At 45.8% G+C, this 17,743-nt stretch overlaps 1 protein-coding gene across 2 annotated transcripts; it reads right to left on the bottom strand.

The window, feature by feature from the left end:
• Positions 1 to 8,225: 8,225 nt before the first annotated feature.
• On the bottom strand, positions 8,226 to 17,336 carry LOC115205342 (protocadherin-10-like). 2 transcript variants are annotated; one of them, XM_029771198.1, is made up of 4 exons: positions 12,871 to 17,335; positions 9,828 to 9,886; positions 9,575 to 9,690; positions 8,226 to 9,243 (listed from the first exon to the last, which is right to left on the bottom strand). In XM_029771198.1, the coding sequence occupies exons 1-4, from the start codon at positions 15,400 to 15,402 to the stop codon at positions 8,882 to 8,884; spliced, it is 3,069 nt and encodes a 1,022-aa protein (XP_029627058.1). In that variant the 5' UTR covers positions 15,403 to 17,335; the 3' UTR covers positions 8,226 to 8,881. The 2 variants fall into 2 exon arrangements, with proteins under 2 accessions (XP_029627058.1, XP_029627059.1); XM_029771199.1 differs by lacking the exons at positions 8,226 to 9,243; positions 9,575 to 9,690; positions 9,828 to 9,886 and adding an exon at positions 11,808 to 12,736 and having other exon boundaries at positions 12,871 to 17,336.
• Positions 17,337 to 17,743: the final 407 nt, after the last annotated feature.

Genomic DNA, 17,743 nt, shown 5'->3' with positions numbered 1-17,743 from the left:
GTTAATGGCTGCTGAGGGGAGGACAGCTCATAATAATGGCTGAAACGGAGCAAATGGAATGGCATCAAACACATGGAAAACGTGTGTTTGATGTAGAGTATGTAAATTTGATATTAGCGTTTTTTATTTGTAATACAGTTGCAAAAATGTATAAAAACCCGTTTTTGCTTTGTCATTATGGGGACTTGTGTGTAGATTGATGAGTAAAAAACCCAAATGTAATCCATTTTTGAATAAGTCTGTAATGTAGCAAAATGTGGAAAAAGTCCAGGGGTCTGAATACTTACCAAATGCAATGTCTTAATGTTTTTCCTCATAATCCTGGACTATCGGACCACCATTTTATTACGTTTGCAATTGCAACAAATAATCTTCTCAGACCCCAACCAAGGAGCATTAAAAGTTGTGCTATAAATTCTCAGACAACCCAAAGATTCCTTGATGGCCTTCCAGACTCCCTCTGCCTACCCAAGGACGTCAGATGACAAAAATCAGTTAACCACCTAACTGAGGAACTCAATTTAACCTTGCGCAATACCCTAGATGCAGTTGCACCCCTAAAAACTAAAAACATTTGTCATAAGAAACTAGCTCCCTGGTATACAGAAAATACACAAGCTCTGAAGCAAGCTTCCAGAAAATTGGAACGGAAATGGCGCCACACCAAACTGGAAGTCTTCCGACTAGCTTGGAAAGACAGTACCGTGCAGTATCGAAGAGCCCTCACTGCTGCTCGATCATCCTATTTTTCCAACTTAATTGAGGAAAATAAGAACAATCCAAAATTTATTTTTGATACTGTCGCAAAGCTAACTAAAAAGCAGCATTCCCCAAGAGAGGATGGCTCTCACTTCAGCAGTAATGAATTCATGAACTTCTTTGAGGAAAAGATCATGATCGTTAGAAAGCAAATTACGGACTCCTCTTTAAATCTGCGTATTCCTCCAAAGCTCCGTTGTCCTGAGTCTGCACAACTCTGCCAGGACCTAGGATCAAGGGAGACACTAAAGTGTTTTAGTACTATATCTCATGACCCAATGATGAAAATAATCATGGCCTCTAAACCTTCAAGCTGCATACTAGACCCAATTCCAACTAAACTACTGAAAGAGCTGCTTTCTGTGCTTGGCCCTCCTATGTTGAACATAATAAACGGCTCTCTATCCACCGGATGTGTACCAAACTCACTAAAAGTGGCAGTAATAAAGCCTCTCTTGAAAAAGCCAAATCTTGACCCAGAAATTATAAAAAAAACTATCGGCCTATATCGAATCTTCCATTCCTCTCAAAATTTTTAGAAAAAGCTGTTGCGCAGCAACTCACTGCCTTCCTGAAGACAAACAATGTATACGAAACGCTTCAGTCTGGTTTTAGACCCCATCATAGCACTGAGACTGCACTTGTGAAGGTGGTAAATGACCTTCTAACGACGTCAGACCGAGGCTCTGCATCTGTCCTTGTGCTCCTAGATCTTAGTGCTGCTTTTGATACCATCGATCACCACATTCTTTTGGAGAGATTGGAAACCCAAATTGGTCTACATGGACAAGATCTGGCCTGGTTTAGATCTTATCTGTCGGAAAGATGTCAGTTTGTCTCTGTGAATGGTTTGTCCTCTGACAAATCAACTGTACATTTCGGTGTTCCTCAAGGTTCCGTTTTAGGACCACTATTGTTTTCACTATATATTTTACCTCTTGGGGATGTCATTCGAAAACATAATGTTCAATTTCACTGCTATGCGGATGACACACAGCTGTACATTTCAATGAAACATGGTGAAGCCCCAAAATTTCCCTCGCTAGAAGGCTGTGTCTCAGACATAAGTAAGTGGATGGCTGCAAACTTTCTACTTTTAAACTCGGACAAAACAGAGATGCTTGTTCTAGGTCCCAAGAAACAAAGAGATCTTCTGTTGAATCTGACAATTAATCTGGATGGTTGTACAGTCGTCTCAAATAAAACTGTGAAGGACTTCGGCGTTACTCTGGACCCTGATCTCTCTTTTCAAGAACATATCAAGACTATTTCAAGGACACCTTTTTTCCATCTACGTAACGTTGCAAAAATCAGACACTTTCTGTCCAAAAATGACGCAGAAAAATTAATCCATGCCTTTGTTACTTCTAGGTTGGACTACTGCAATGCTCTACTTTCCGGCTACCCAGATAAAGCACTAAATAAACTTCAGTTAGTGCTAAATACTGCTGCTAGAATCCTGACTAGAACCCAAAAAATGTATCATATTACTCCAGTGCTAGCCTCCCTACACTGGCTTCCTGTTAAGGCAAGTGCTGATTTCAAGGTTTTACTGCTAACCTACAAAGCATTACATGGGCTTGCTCCTACCTATCTTTCCGATTTGGTCCTGCCGTACATACCTACACGTACGCTATGGTCACAAGACGCAGGCCTCCTAATTGTTCCTAGAATTTCTAAGCAAACAGCTGGAGGCAGGGCTTTTTCCTATAGAGCTCCATCTTTATGGACTAGTCTGCCTACCCATGTGAGAGACGCAGACTCAGTCTCAACCTTTAAGTCTTTACTGAAGACACATCTCTTCAGTAGGTCCTATAATTAAGTGTAGTCTGGCCCAGGGGTGTGAAGGTGAACGGAAAGGCTGGAGCAACGAACCGCCCTTGCTGTCTCTGCCTGGCCGGTTTCCCCTCTCTCCACTGGGATTCTCTGCCTCTACCCCTATTACAGGGGCTGAGTCATTGGCTTACTGGTGTTCTTCCATGCCATCCCTGGGAGGGGTGCGTCACTTGAGTGGGTTGAGTCACTGACATGGTCTTCCTGTCTGGGTTGGCGCCCCCCCTTGGGTTGTGCCGTGGCGGAGATCTTTGTGGGCTATACTCGGCCTTGTCTCGGGATGGTAGGTTGGTGGTTGGAGATATCCCTCCAGTGGTGTGGGGGCTGTGCTTTGGCAAAGTGGTTATATCCTACCTGTTTGGCCCTGTCCGGGGGTTTCATCGGTTGGGGCCACAGTGTCTCCTGACCCCTCCTGTCTCAGCCTCCAGTATTTATGCTGTAGTAGTTTATGTGTCGGGGACTAGGGTCAGTCTGTCACATCTGGAGTATTTCTCTTGTCTTTTCCAGTGTCCTGTGTGAATTTAAATATGCTCTTTCTAATTCTCTCTTTCTCTCTTTCTTTCTTTCTCTCTCTCGGAGGACCTGAGCCCTAGGACCATGTCTCAGGACTACCTGGCTTGATGACTCCTTGCTGTCCCCAGTTCACCTGGCCGTGCTGCTGCTACAGTTCCAACTGTTCTGCCTGCGGCTATGGAACCCTGACCTGTTTACCGGACGTGCTACCTGTCCCAGACCTGCTGTCCCAGACCTGCTGGAACCCTGACCTGTTCACCGGACGTGCTACCTGTCCCAGACCTGCTGTTTTCAACTCTCTAGAGACAGCAGGAGCGGTAGAGATACTCTCAAAGATCGGCTATGAAAAAGCCAACTGACACTTACTCTTGTGTTACTGACTTGTTGCACCCTCGACAACTACTATGATTATTATTATTATTTGACCATGCTGGTCATTTATGAACATTTGAACATCTTGGCCATGTGCTGTTATAATCTCCACCCGGCACAGCCAGAAGAGGACTTGCCACCCCTCATAGCCTGGTTCCTTTCTAGGTTTCTTCCTAGGTTTTGGCCTTTCTAGGGAGTTTTTCCTAGCCACCGTGCTTCTACACCAGCATTACTTGCTGTTTGGGGTTTTAGGCTGGGTTTCTGTACAGCATTTTGAGATATCAGCTGATGTAAGAAGGGGCTATATAAATAAATTTGATTTGATTTGATTTTGATATATCATGAATTTAAAAGTTCAAAAATAGTTGTAGCAATTGCAGATTACCCCTTTCATTAATATAATGTATTGCAATGCTCTCTATATATATATATATATATATATATATATATATATGTGCTGACAACAAAATCACACAAAAATAATCAATGGAAATCCAATGTATCAACCCATGGAGGTCTGGATTTGGAGTCACACTCAAAATTAAAGTGGAAAACCACACTACAGGCTGATCCAACTTTGATGTAATGTCCTTAAAACAAGTCAAAATGAGGCTCAGTAGTGTGTGTGGCCTCCACGTGCCTGTATGACTTCCCTACAACGCCTGGGCATGCTCCTGATGAGGTGGTGGATGGTCTCCTGAGGGATCTCCTCCTAGACCTGGACTAAAGCGTTGGTGGATGGAGCGAGACATGATGTCCCAGATGTTCTCAATTGGATTCAGGTCTGGGGAACGGGCGGGCCAGTCCATAGCATCAATGCCTTCCTCTTGCAGGAAATGCTGACACACTCCAGCCACATGAAGTCTAGCATTGTCTTGCATTAGGAGGAACCCAGGGCCAACCGCACCAGCATATGGTCTCACAAGGGGTCTGAGGATCTCATCTCGGTACCTAATGGCAGTCAGGCTACCTCTGGCGAGCACATGGAGGGCTGTGCGGCCCCCCAAAGAAATGCCACCCCACACCATGACTGACCCACCGCCAAACCGGTCATGCTGGAGGATGTTGCAGGCAGCAGAACGTTCTCCACGGCGTCTCCAGACTCTGTCACGTCTGTCACGTGCTCAGTGTGAACCTGCTTTCATCTGTGAAGAGCACAGGGCACCAGTGGCGAATTTGCCAATCTTGGTGTTCTCTGGCAAATGCCAAACGTCCTGCACGGTGTTGGGCTGTAAGCACAACCCCCACCTGTGGACGTCGGGCCATCATACCACCCTCATAGAGTCTGTTTCTGACCGTTTGAGCAGACACATGCACATTTGTGGCCTGCTGGAGGTCATTTTGCAGGGCTCTGGCAGTGCTTCTCCTGCTCCTCCTTGCACAAAGGCGGAGGTAGCGGTCCTGCTGCTGGGTTGTTGCCCTCCTACGGCCTCCTCCACGTCTCCTGATGTACTGGCCTGTCTCCTGGTAGCGCCTCCATGCTCTGGACACTACGCTGACAGACACAGCAAACCTTCTTGCCACAGCTCGCATTGATGTGCCATCCTGAATGAGCTGCACTACCTGAGCCACTTGTGTGGGTTGTAGACTCCGTCTCATGCTACCACTAGAGTGAAAGCACCGCCAGCATTCAAAAGTGACCAAAACATCAGCCAGGAAGCATAGGAACTGAGAAGTGGTCTGTGGTCCCCACCTGCAGAACCACTCTTTTATTGGGGGTGTCTTGCTAATTGCCTATAATTTCCACCTGTTGTCTATTCCATTTGCACAACAGCATGTGAAATTTATTGTCAATCAGTGTTGCTTCCTAAGTGGACAGTTTAATTTCACAGAAGTGTGATTGACTTGGAGTTACATTGTGTTGTTTAAGTGTTCCCTATATTTTTTTGAGACAGTGTATTTATACAGCTTTCTTTTCAACTCTATCACTATCTAACTGGCGCTGTATTCTGTGTTATTTTGTCATCACAGGTCACCTTCTGATGAACCAGAGGATACCTCAGTCAACAGATGACTCTACCGACGACCAGGAAGCCACCAAATCCACAAACTGATATCGCCTTTCTCCAACCAATATGCAACGCGTGTGTTAACTTCAGCAAACGTACCTGTCATTTCTGAAACACAACCAGGCCTTATGTGCTGTCTGAGAGTTAGTCATCTTTGTTATGTGATCTGTTCCATTATTATGTTGAAGGTGTACTTTATGTGATTCATTCTTTATTATGAAAGGCAACAAGCTCTCCTATTGCATCATGTCTGCTCCTTTTCCATCTTTCTCCCTCTGTTTGTGACTGAATGGTGCCCCCTGGTGGAGATACAGCAGGTAGACCACGTATACAGATCTGCTGTCTTTACACTATACAGATACTGAATGTCTAGATACATACTGTGCCATGCCTGATCACATTGGTCATGCCTTGTGGTACCACAATAGGCCATGTGTTTCATTCAGTTCTCTAAATGGTTCATTATCCTTGTATTCGCTCACAATAACACATATCTAGGTCATGGTGTTCCCTGCTGGTTTGAAAGAGCATTTTTGCATTTACTTTGACTTTGACTTTAATGTTGTGGTCTCTGTGTATTTAATGGACTTTTATTGATCCAGTGATCGGAAAGAGGGATGCTGACATGGAGGAGAATGTGTGGGGATTAGAGGGTGTTGAGGATGGGCTATGTATTGGGGGAGGTGAGGATGGGCGAGGGATTGGGGGAGGTTGAGGATGGGTGAGGGATTGGGGGAGGTTGAGGATGGGCGAGGAATTGGGGGAGGTTGAGGATGGGCGAGGGATAAGAGGGACGTGAGGATGGGCAAGGGATTGGGGGGAGGTGAGGATGGGCAAAGGATTAGAGGGAGGTGGGGTTTGGGCCAGGGACTGGGGGGAGGTGCGGATGGGCAAGGGATGGTGGGAGATGAGGATGGGCGAGATATTGGGGGTAGGTGAGAATGGGCGAGGGATTGGGAGGAGGTGAGGATGGGCGAGGGATTAGAGGGACGTGAGGATGGGACAGGGATTAGAGGGAGGTGAGGATGGGTGAGGGATTGGGGAGTTGAACAGTATGTTTATGGGGAGGAGGTAGGCATGATGAGAGGAGAAGAACATTGTACCATGCAGAAGAATCCCCATGGCTCACAGAGCTGCTGGAGGAACACGTTGTGTAATGATGTGTGTAATACTGTAGGTGTGTAATACTGTCTAATACTGTAGGTGTGTAATACCGTGTAATACTGTAGGTGTGTAATACTGTCTAATACTGTAGGTGTGTAATACTGTGTAATACTGTGTAATACTGTAGGTGTGTAATACTGTCTAATACTGTAGGTGTGTAATACCGTGTAATACTGTAGGTGTGTAATACTGTCTAATACTGTAGGTGTGTAATACTGTGTAATACTGAAGGTGTGTAATACTGTCTAATACTGTAGGTGTGTAATACTGTGTAATACTGTAGGTGTGTAATACTGTGCAATACTGTAGGTGTGTAATACTGTCTAATACTGTAGGTGTGTAATACTGTGTAATACTGTAGGTGTGTAATACTGTGTAATACTGTAGGTGTGTACTACTGTCTAATACTGTAGGTGTGTAATACTGTGTAATACTGTAGGTGTGTAATACTGTGTAATACTGTAGGTGTGTAATACTGTGTAATACTGTAGGTGTGTAATACTGTGTAATACTGTAGGTGTGTAATATTGTGTAATACTGTAGGTGTGTAAAACTGTCTAATACTGTAGGTGTTCCCTCTGCGGCCCAGGTGAAGAGGCTTGACTAGGCCTCAATAAGGTCAAGACTTGGATTATGTCCTGAAGGGAAATGCAGTTTAGCAGCCCTCGTCATTATGAATGTGGTGGCCGTTAGTTTATTAGATCATGAGAAGAATGACTGTTTGTTCATGCGTCCTATGGAACGCAACACTGCTTCAGATTCATCCGGACCATGAAATCTACTAAACAACACCCCAGCATTTTATACCAGGCTATGGTTTCTATTCATAGACACATCTTGTCTGGGGATATTTTAGTGGGTGTGAAACGTTGTATGCCTCTATTTTTCAAGCTGATACAGTAACTCCAGCCCTGCTACACCGTCCCTATGGTTCTCCTCCCCTCTCCTGTCGGACAGAAGGTTACACTCCAGTTCCAGAAGCGTCTTGCCTCCATGGAGACCGTTTCCTTATTAAGATAATTATTTTCAATCTGTGGCACCCGCCGACCTAATTACTCTTCTGGATCCGGCCGATACTCATCTGTTGACATTCGGAACTCGTTCTCCGGGATTTTAAAAGAAAAAGCGCATGGAGAGGGGGTGAAGAACGTTTGGCAGATTTCGTCCAGGTTTAGGTCCAGGCGTTTAAGCTCCCATTCCAGTCCCACTGTCTTTACTTAAAATGATATTCTGTTTGTTCAGTTAAGGAACCTCGACTATTCTCTGCGGCCAAATGGAAATGCAAGCACTCCAATGGGCATGTACTGGCATTTTACTATGTTTATTCCTTGCCACAGCTGACCGTGGCAGAAAGCTTGCCCCGGTGTTAGTGCGCCTGGCAACTTTTTCACCCTAAAACAATTTCCTAACTTTAAAGTGGATGTGTGACTGATGCTGATTGACATTGGAAAGGTGCCTCAATCAATTTAACCCATCGTCAGAATGAAACCTGTTTGGGGGAAGCTGGTGATGTCATGAGCATCATCGGCTCAACAGGGCAGGATCCGTACTTGATATACTAGGAAAAAGAGCAAATTATGAGAAAAAAAACTTTATTCTCAGAAATGTATATACAATATATGTGTTAGGAGATGACTGTTAAAGCATTTGTGGATCACCTGCATCACAAATGCAGTTTGCATATCTACAGGTATATTCCTACATATTCTTACAATTTGTCCGTTTTAGATGAATAAACGCAGCCTGGTTATTTGTGTCCGTTTTTGTAAACATTCAAAAATATAATTGATATTTATAACAATGTGCAAAGCGCTGTCCAATCTTAGGCTGTTTGGATGTTTCTCATCATTTTCCTTTGCTCCTGGCTGATTGTCAAAACAATAAATAATAATAATAACAATAATAAATGTAATCAATTGAAAAACAGACTGTGGAAAACATGTGACAGTAATGTATACAAAATAACAATGGCCAACAGTGGCAGATCATAAAACGGTTTAAAGATCACTCTTCTTGGAGTCATCCATCTCCCTCTTTCCGTTAGCATGGAGGTCGAAAGTTGATTTATTCATTCCTCCGTTTGTACACATATTTCATTAATTCAGTCATGAATGAATCCCTTTTCATTGAACTCTCTGTCCTTAGTACGTTTCCTATGTTTACAGACCATACGGCTCATTCACTCATATCATAGAGGCTACTCACTCATTCCCTCTCTCAGAGTCCCATTATTAATCGTTATACAGGTCATTGTTGATGACAGCTGCTGCTGCTTCTGTCCTGGGCTCGTAGTTGTGGATGAAACGTCTCTTCTTGCCGAAGGTGGAGAAGGAGTTGTGGACGTCCAGCTCGCTGCGGTGGTGGGTGGCTGCTGGCCTCAGGGTGCACAGGGCCGACGGCGTGCCCGGGATGTACACGTTGTGTTGGTAGTCTGGAGGTGGTTGGGGGTGAGGATGGGGGTGAGGATGGGGGTGAGGGGGGAGTGGAGGTTGCTGAGGCTGCTGGGGTTGGGGTTGTTGCTGGGGTGGAGGGGTGCACCGAGGGGTCCAGGAGCGAGGAGGTGGCCCAGTGGCAGGAGGAGACATCTTGTAGTCTATAGAAGAAAAAACATAATGTTGATTAATATACTGAAAGACTGAAATCAAGGATAGTACAGACACACACATAAACGCTGTGGAAGTGGGGCTTATGTCATCATAACATAAAACATTTAAATAAAGGAGAGCTGCACACTCTAGGAGCTCAGATGCAAAAATATCGGCTCAACAGGGCAGGATCCATACTTGATATACAAGCTGTCTTCATCAGGGCATGTGTGTGTGTGTGTGTGTGTGTGTGTGTGTGTGTGTGTGTGTGTGTGTGTGTGTGTGTGTGTGTGTGTGTGTGTGTGTGTGTGTGTGTTTCAAGCCCAGGCCCTCATGTACCCCTCATGTGGGTGCCCCAGGTCCAGTACTGGCCCGTCATGGGTGTCATGTAGTTCTCTGGGTCTGCAAGCATGGCCTTCCTCATCAGAGTGCCGTCCATGTTGATAGCGTTATAGCTGCGGAGGATAAAGATCCATCCATGAAGAATCACATAATATGTTCTGGCATGACCAGCCATTCATTAATAACATTCTGTCTCAAGGACCGGTATGCTGAGGTAGTTGGCAGTGTACATGTCAAAGATGATTGTTACCTTTTCACAGAGGACTTCTGGTTCTTTGGGAGGGTCCAGTCTATGTTTGGTTGTTTGAGCTATAGATTAAGAGAGATAATAAGATCTTAAAACCACATGTCTAAAAACCTTGTTAAAAAGACGAGCTTCAACACAAATAGTGATTCAATGTTTTCTCAGTAAATATCAGTAGAGTTCTATTCATTTCCATATTCTACATTATATTCATGTCACTTTAAAGGACCAGTGCAGTCAGAAACGTGATGTGTTGTATATATATTTCCACACTATGAGGTTGGAATAATACTGTGAAATTATGAAAATGATGATGATGCCCGTTTAGTGTAAGAGCTTGTTTGAAACGACTGCCTGATATTTCAGCCTGTTCTGGTGGGATGGTTTTTGGCCTGCCTGTTGACATTACCATGATAAATAAAGTTAATAGACCAATAAAGAGAGTTACAAACCTCTCTGCTAATAACATCTAGTTTTTAGTTTTCCCCTCCTCACTCAGACCACAGTCCTAGCTAGATTATTGCTTGAGAAATTGCTCTTTGCTAAAAAGCTATTTTTGTCTCCTTTTGACCATTTTAATTTAAACAATCACAGTAAGGTACTTAATTGTAACCCAGAAATGACGTGATATTGAAATAAAAACGGCTGAATTGGACATTTAAGGAACGGACGTCTAAATGAATTCGACAAATGATATTTTTTCCATAGAGCTTGACTGCCTCCTTGTGGTCTTTTTTCAGACCGCAGCAAGGATGTGCGTCGTGCTTTGAGCAATGACTCGCCTGTCATTTACTTCGCTTTCATCCACTGCAGCACAACACAGCAGGGGAGGGGGACGGGCACTACAGAGTGATAAGTATTCCGGGAATAAGTCTCATAGTGTGGATTCCATGCTCTATTAATTCACTGTTATTAGAATCGGTATTGAAAATACATTCCACGCCAGCTCTACACAAAAACCTATTAGAACCCAACAGGGATGAAACGAAAACACGATTTTAATATTCAAAGGAAACCTTGACACTCAGGAAATTAATACAATTATACACGTAATTGTTTTTTTTGTTTTATGTATCATTTTTTACATGAATATTGCCCTGATTCTCCGAGAAGATCAGCTTTTAATTATGTCTTGCTGAGAGGCGAGAAAAGTTGTGCCGTTCTTGCAGCTTTACCTAGTTATCTAGGTCATCTCAGCTGATCAGTCTGTTTCCCAGAACAGTTGACCTGTGTGTAGGAGAGGCCTAATCTGTCTCCTCTTTCACCTTCAATTGATGTCTTTTTTATCAGCCTGCTGAGATTACACTAGGCCGACATGTTGGTCTACATACACCATTGATATGGTTGACAATAGGCTATATAACCATCCCACTGTTTAGTTGGTAAGTCTTTGAGCTGGTATCGTGTCATCCGCCGATCCGCGGCATGCTGTGCACCCATCCAATTTGACTCATGTGGGAGAGTGACTCTCGGCGAACACTGGGGTGATTTAAGGGAACCAATGAACGTCATCAAGGACACCAAGCCCCTGGAGGGACATAGCTACAGCAGAACAATCAGCATGACCTCGAATCAAGCTCTTTATATGGCCAGAGGTGTTCCTGCTATGAATGGGACTGACATTTTTAGTCTTCAGTCTATACGGAGATGGGATATTCTAGGAAGAAAAGTGTCCCTTTATCCGTCACTGTCTACATCGTACCAGATAATAGAAATGCACAATGGGCAATACGCACACATCACATTCACGGTTTGCCGGTCCCATCTAGTGACTCCGACAACAGCAGTCTCGCCTTCCTCTCTCTCTCTGTCCCTCCCTCGGTCCCCCCACCCCCACCCACCCACCCACCCTTCCTTCGCTCAGGACAAAACACGGATCTACATCTCTCTCCTCACCGGGGCAATCTACAGGCGTTCCACGTCCCAGCCAGGGCCATGCCCCCCCCTCATCCCCCCTACCTTTTCTCCTCCCCAGCACCCCAGAAACCAGCCCTTTGCCATTTTTCATCAATAATGGACGCGACCCCCTTTCGTATGCACCGCGTTGTGTGCAGCATAACGGCTCGACCGTGACTGTGCCCTTGAGGCATAGTTAGTGAGGTGATCTGTCCAAACAAATGAGAGGTGGACGATTCTCCAGAACGGTCGTTGACAGCATACTTTAGCCCAGAAAAGCGGAGTTCTATTTCCGAGATGGCCTGTCATTCACCTTGTCTGTCAGCCGTTACCTTGTACTTATGGTAAAAACTCTATTCGCAGCCACTACTAGAAATCAATTCCAACTGGTGGTTTGTGAAGGAAAAGTATGGGCGATGTCTCTCGTCGTAAATGTGATAAGCAGGAGACAGAACATGCAATGACATTGATTGTATGCTACCACACCAATACGCAAGCATACAAACGTTACGGGATTTCTCATGTATTATATTACTCGGAAAATGTTTTCAAATGAACAATGGACAAATGATGATCATAGACAGCTCAAATAGCTTAGAAACAACAATGGATTAGGGATCGATGTATAAGCATCGAAACAAACAGGACTGAGGTTTATTCATCTCCGTTGCTCTGTGAAACGGATATTTCTGGCAGACGGTTCTGTTCTGCGCGCGACGAGAGAGACATAAGCTCCACAACACACGTTCAGTGTAAAATATACTGTGGTTCTTGTTTCATATTTCTTTCATAGACTCTGTGAATAGAATATCCACTCTCTTATTATAAAACCAAAACATTTCATCACGTCATTACTGTAGGTCTATAACTAAGGTATAAACACTAACAGGAATGGGAAATAAAAATGTGTAGGTTGCATTAGTAGAGAATTTTACCCAGCCTGATGAATATTGACGTCTGAATATTGTGTCGTTCAAGTTCACTCAGATACAGTCACACTGCCGCATGTATGATTTCACCTTTATTAGATAGAATGTGAAGTACTTGATTATGTTTTAAACAAAAATAGGCATTAACACACAGTATATGTGAAAGTATAAGTGAAGGGGCTAAATGAATTCTATAAATTCTAACACATTCACTCTCACGTTACCTCATTCGGAGTGGTGGCTCCGGAATTGTTATTCGCGGATGCGCTCCGGTTGTGCGCGCTCCAAGCAAAGTTGTCAGCCCCCTTCGTCTCGTTGTTCCTCGAGGTACTGCTGGGGCTGCACGGCTTCAGGAACATAAAGTCACTCTTAGCTGACTCGGGGGTCAGACACACTTTATAGCAGTAGGCTTGGGACAGAGTACCGTTGCCATTTACCTCCATGCAGTTGGTAGGCACTTTAGCCCCGGTGGAGATTTGCAGGTTCAGGTTAGATTTTTTGAATACCTCGGGGGGTGGCTCTGGCTGGAAGCCCCCGCAGCAGCAGCAGGCGAAGGGAGGGAGGCTGTACCCGCTGAGGGTGTCTCTGTCCTTGTAACATTTGACCGCAGCCAGCACAATAATAGCCACCAGGAAGATTAGCGAGATGGTGCTCAGTGACACGATCAAGTAGAGGGCGAGGTTGGAGGGGGGCTGCGGGCTCAGAGTAAGGTCGCCGAAATCAGACAGGGACTCGGGCACGTTCTCGACCACGGAGAGGAGGATGGAGACGGTGGCGGAGAGAGGCGGCTGGCCGTTGTCCTTGACCAGGATGACGAGTCTCTGCCTCGTAGCGTCCTTATCCACGAGCCGGCGAATTGTCCTGATTTCTCCTGTGTAGAGCGCGACACTGAACAGCCCGGGGTCCGTAGCCTGGAGCACCTGGTAGGAGAGGCGGGAGTTCTGTCCTGCGTCCGCATCTAGAGCAGTGATCTTGATGACTAGGTACCCCGCATCCACTGACCTCGGGACCACCTCTGTCGCTACAGTCCCGTTCTTGGGCAAGGGGGACACGATGACCGGAGAGTTGTCATTCTGGTCCAATACGAACACATTTACTGTGACATTGCTGCTGAGTGGGGGGAAACCGGCGTCCTGCGCCTGCACCCGTATCTGAAAGTTCCTTAGCTGCTCGTAGTCAAAGGAGCGTAGCGCGTAGATATTTCCGTTGTCCGAGTTGATGGAGACGTAAGTGGACACGGGCATGCCATGGATCTGACCCTCTAGAATCGAGTAGGACAGATAGGCGTTCTGATTATAATCGGGATCGAAAGCAGTGACTGAGCAAATGGATGCGCCCGGGGCGTTATTCTCAGTCACATAAACTGTGTATGATGGCTGGGCGAAGCGCGGGGGGTTATCGTTAATGTCAGACACTTTGACGAGGATGGTTTTCCTCGTGGAGAGCGACGGGGAGCCCAGGTCCCGGGCCGTGAGGGTGATGTTGTACTCGGAGAAGGCTTCTCTGTCGAGAAACTCGCTAGTCACCAGAGTGTAGTAGTTCTTAAAAGAGGAGTGGAGCTGGAAGGGGACGTTGCTGGGGATCTGGCAGTCCACATTCCCGTTCTCTCCCGAGTCCCGGTCCATGACGCTTATAACGGCTATCACCGTTCCCGATGGTGCGTCCTCCTGGACAGGCGTGGAAACGGAGGTGAGGATGACTTCTGGCGCGTTGTCATTCACATCTAAGATATCCACCAGTACCTTACTGTGCACGGCCACTGCCGAGGGACCCCTGTCTTTAGCCTGCACATACAGCTCATACACACTCGCTTTCTCATAGTCCACAATCCCCTTCACACGGATCTCACCTGTGTACTGGTCTACGCTGAACAGCTCGCGCACTTTGAGAGGTGCGTGCCCACTGAATGCATAGGACACCTCCCCGTTCGCACCCTCGTCCAAATCAGTAGCATTAAGCTTCATCACTAATGTCCCTCTCGGTGCGTTTTCTACCAGGCTCGCCCGGTAAACAGACCGGTCGAAAACGGGCACGTTGTCGTTGGCATCCAGCACCGTGATGGTGATGAGAGCTGTGCCCGAGCGCTCAGGCGACCCCCCGTCCATGGATGTGAGGACCATCTCTTGCGTCTTCTGCTGCTCCCGGTCTAGTGGGGTCTCCAGAACTAGCTCGGCAAACTTGCTCCCATCATTACGCGTCTGGATGTTCAGCACAAAGTGTTCGTTGGAGCTCAGCTGGTAGGAGCGGAGCGAGTTGGTGCCCACGTCCTGGTCCTGCGCACTTTCCAACGGGAACCGAGACCCGGGCGCCGCTGACTCTGTAATCTCCAGATTAAACTCGCTCCATGGGAAATTGGGAGAGTTGTCATTCACATCCAAAATCTCCACCTCCACTCGGTACAGTTCTAACGGATTCTCGATCACCACTTGCAAGTGCAAGAAGCAGGTCGGACTCCGTTCACACAGTTCCTCGCGGTCAATCTTCTCATTAACGAACAAAATACCGTTTTCCAGATTCACTTCTAAGTATTGTTTTTTGGCCCCGGATACAATCCGAAACCGACGAGAGGACAGCTTGGCTACATCCAAGCCCAGGTCCTCGGCGATATTACCGACAAAAGCTCCGTGCTCCAACTCCTCGGGGATAGAGTATCGAATCTGTGCGAGAACCAGGTCCACCACACAAGTGCACACCAGCAGGCACCCCACCAGCCCGGTTAACGGTGTCCACCGGGTGCTCACGAGCCTGTGCGCCATCTCAAACGCGCACCAGAAAATCGTCAAGAGTGAAACCAGCACAGAATGAGTTTACCCGTCACTGACATTATGCACTTTATACAATGATATGTCGATTTGTTTCCAGTTGTTCTAGAAACAAATAAAAAGGCAAAACTTCCGAGCAGATTGCTCCTTTGCGCACGTACAATATACTTTCATCAAATGATTGCACTTTAGAATAATCTAAAACAGGAAGGGAAACCTGGATGAGAGGAGTAAAGCGTCTCTGCTCCACGCGCGCAGTAGCAGTGTGTGAGCGGGGGAGGCTCGCACTATGATTTCCCAGTGTATTAGATATTCCGAGGAGCCGATGGGGAGGTGTGTGTGTGTGTGTGTGTGTGTGTGTGTGTGTGTGTGTGTGTGTGTGTGTGTGTGTGTGTGTGTGTGTGTGTGTGTGTGTGTGTTAGGAGAAGTAGGGGTCCGTGGCTACGCCCAGCACTATATTGGAGGACGACGACATGAGAGCAGCGACGCTAATGACAGTAGCACGGTTAACCCTTTATCTGGCGCGGCTCCTCGGAGCGATTAGAGACGCGACAACAGCGTAGCTTCCATTCGAGACATCAGGGGCAGATTTGGATTAGGGGTAAATCACTTTTCATCGAGGGTGTCGTTTTCTAGTTATTCGCTGAGCAGCTGACGTAGATTTCAAAGGTCTCGTCCGGCACATGGTCCGTCAGGCCTTTGAATAAAACACTTTATAAAAACACAGTGATGGGAATACAACTATAACAACAACTAAAAAGGCTCTTCTTGCATTTTATAGCTATTGGCCACTGTAGGTCTACATGGGATTGCAAATAGGGTTTCTTTGAAAATGAATGCCCAAAATGACCCCATGGATTTATCATCATAGAGTATTTGGGGTTTACAAAAAGAATCCTTAATGGGTTATTCAATTTTAATGATTGTTTGTGAGCATCTATTTTCCAGCTAAAAATAATGAAGGCAAAAAAAGAGGCACTGGTACAAACAAACACGCATTAAAACGGCTTGATCTGTATAGGCAGACCTGAACATCAACTCAATCAACATAAAATCAACTTCATAAAACCATAATCACACCGTTTAATCACAGGAAGGTATTACTGTTGGGATTATATCATAGTCCCATTTTACATGATTATTTACAGGGATAATGGCGATCATTTTACGGAGATAACATAAAAACATGGCAAAAGACAGGAGGTTATTTGTACAGACAAGGCACAATCTTAGCCCAAGTAATTTGAACAGATGTAAATATGATGGAATAACTTTATAAGATTATGGAGATGGCAGTTTTGGCTCTGAAAAGACAAAGAGGAAAACCCGGGACTCTTAAGAGTGTGGCACATGTTTGCTCAAATCTAATTTTACCCATTTAATCCTGGTCAGTCAGTCAGGCATCAAAACACACACACACACACACACACACACACACACACACACACACACACACACACACACACACACACACACACACACACACACACACACACACACACACACACACACACACACACACACACACACACAGAATCCCTCGGCGCGCTCGGCGTAGTCTCTTGACAGACTCAAGTCGCATTCCAATTAAACCCCGTGGCTCGAGCTCAAATTTCTCCACTTGAGCTGACGACACAGCCACTGAGACCAAAGAAAAATTTCCCCGACACCCTCTCTTAGCGACGACCCCCTTCCCTCTTCACCCCCAGAGACCATCCACCCGCCTCTTCTTCTAGTGGAAAAAAGGGAAATCCGCGGCTTTAAACAACCAGAAAACACAATCTGCTCACAGACTTAACCTCCAGCAGATGGTTAAGCTTCTCCAGAAATGATTACATTTCTGAAAAAACACCAGTTCCATTGGTTTCCTCGTCTTTTTAATTAACGGAGTGGAGGATTAGTGTGTAGCTATCCGGGATCAACCGTTCCCCAACAGAAGAATACAAATGTTTTGTGATAAATAATCCCAAAACACTCCGTTGGATGCACCGACAGTCCCTCGGTGCCTGTTACATTAACATGCATTACATGGCGCATTAAGATCGTTTCATCCGCCCTCGCCTCTCCTCGCATTCCCACTTGCATTGTCCGATGGAAAAAGCAACACGGCATTCTCTGAACTGCTCTCACACTCAACAATCACCTTAACCGCGACCCGGCCGAGCACACACAGAGGTCATTTCATTACTTTCTCTGTCTCTACCGTTCCCTCTCCCTCCCTCCCTCTCTCTCTCTCTCTCTTTCTCTTTCTCTTTCACACACACACACACACACACACACACACACACACACACACACACACACACACACACACACACACACACACACACACACA

Source organism: Salmo trutta, chromosome 13 (genome assembly GCF_901001165.1).
Source record: "Salmo trutta chromosome 13, fSalTru1.1, whole genome shotgun sequence".
Taxonomy (NCBI): Eukaryota; Metazoa; Chordata; class Actinopteri; order Salmoniformes; family Salmonidae; genus Salmo; species Salmo trutta.
Note: the sequence above shows the minus strand (reverse complement) of the source record. Positions and strands in the feature narration are given on the sequence as shown.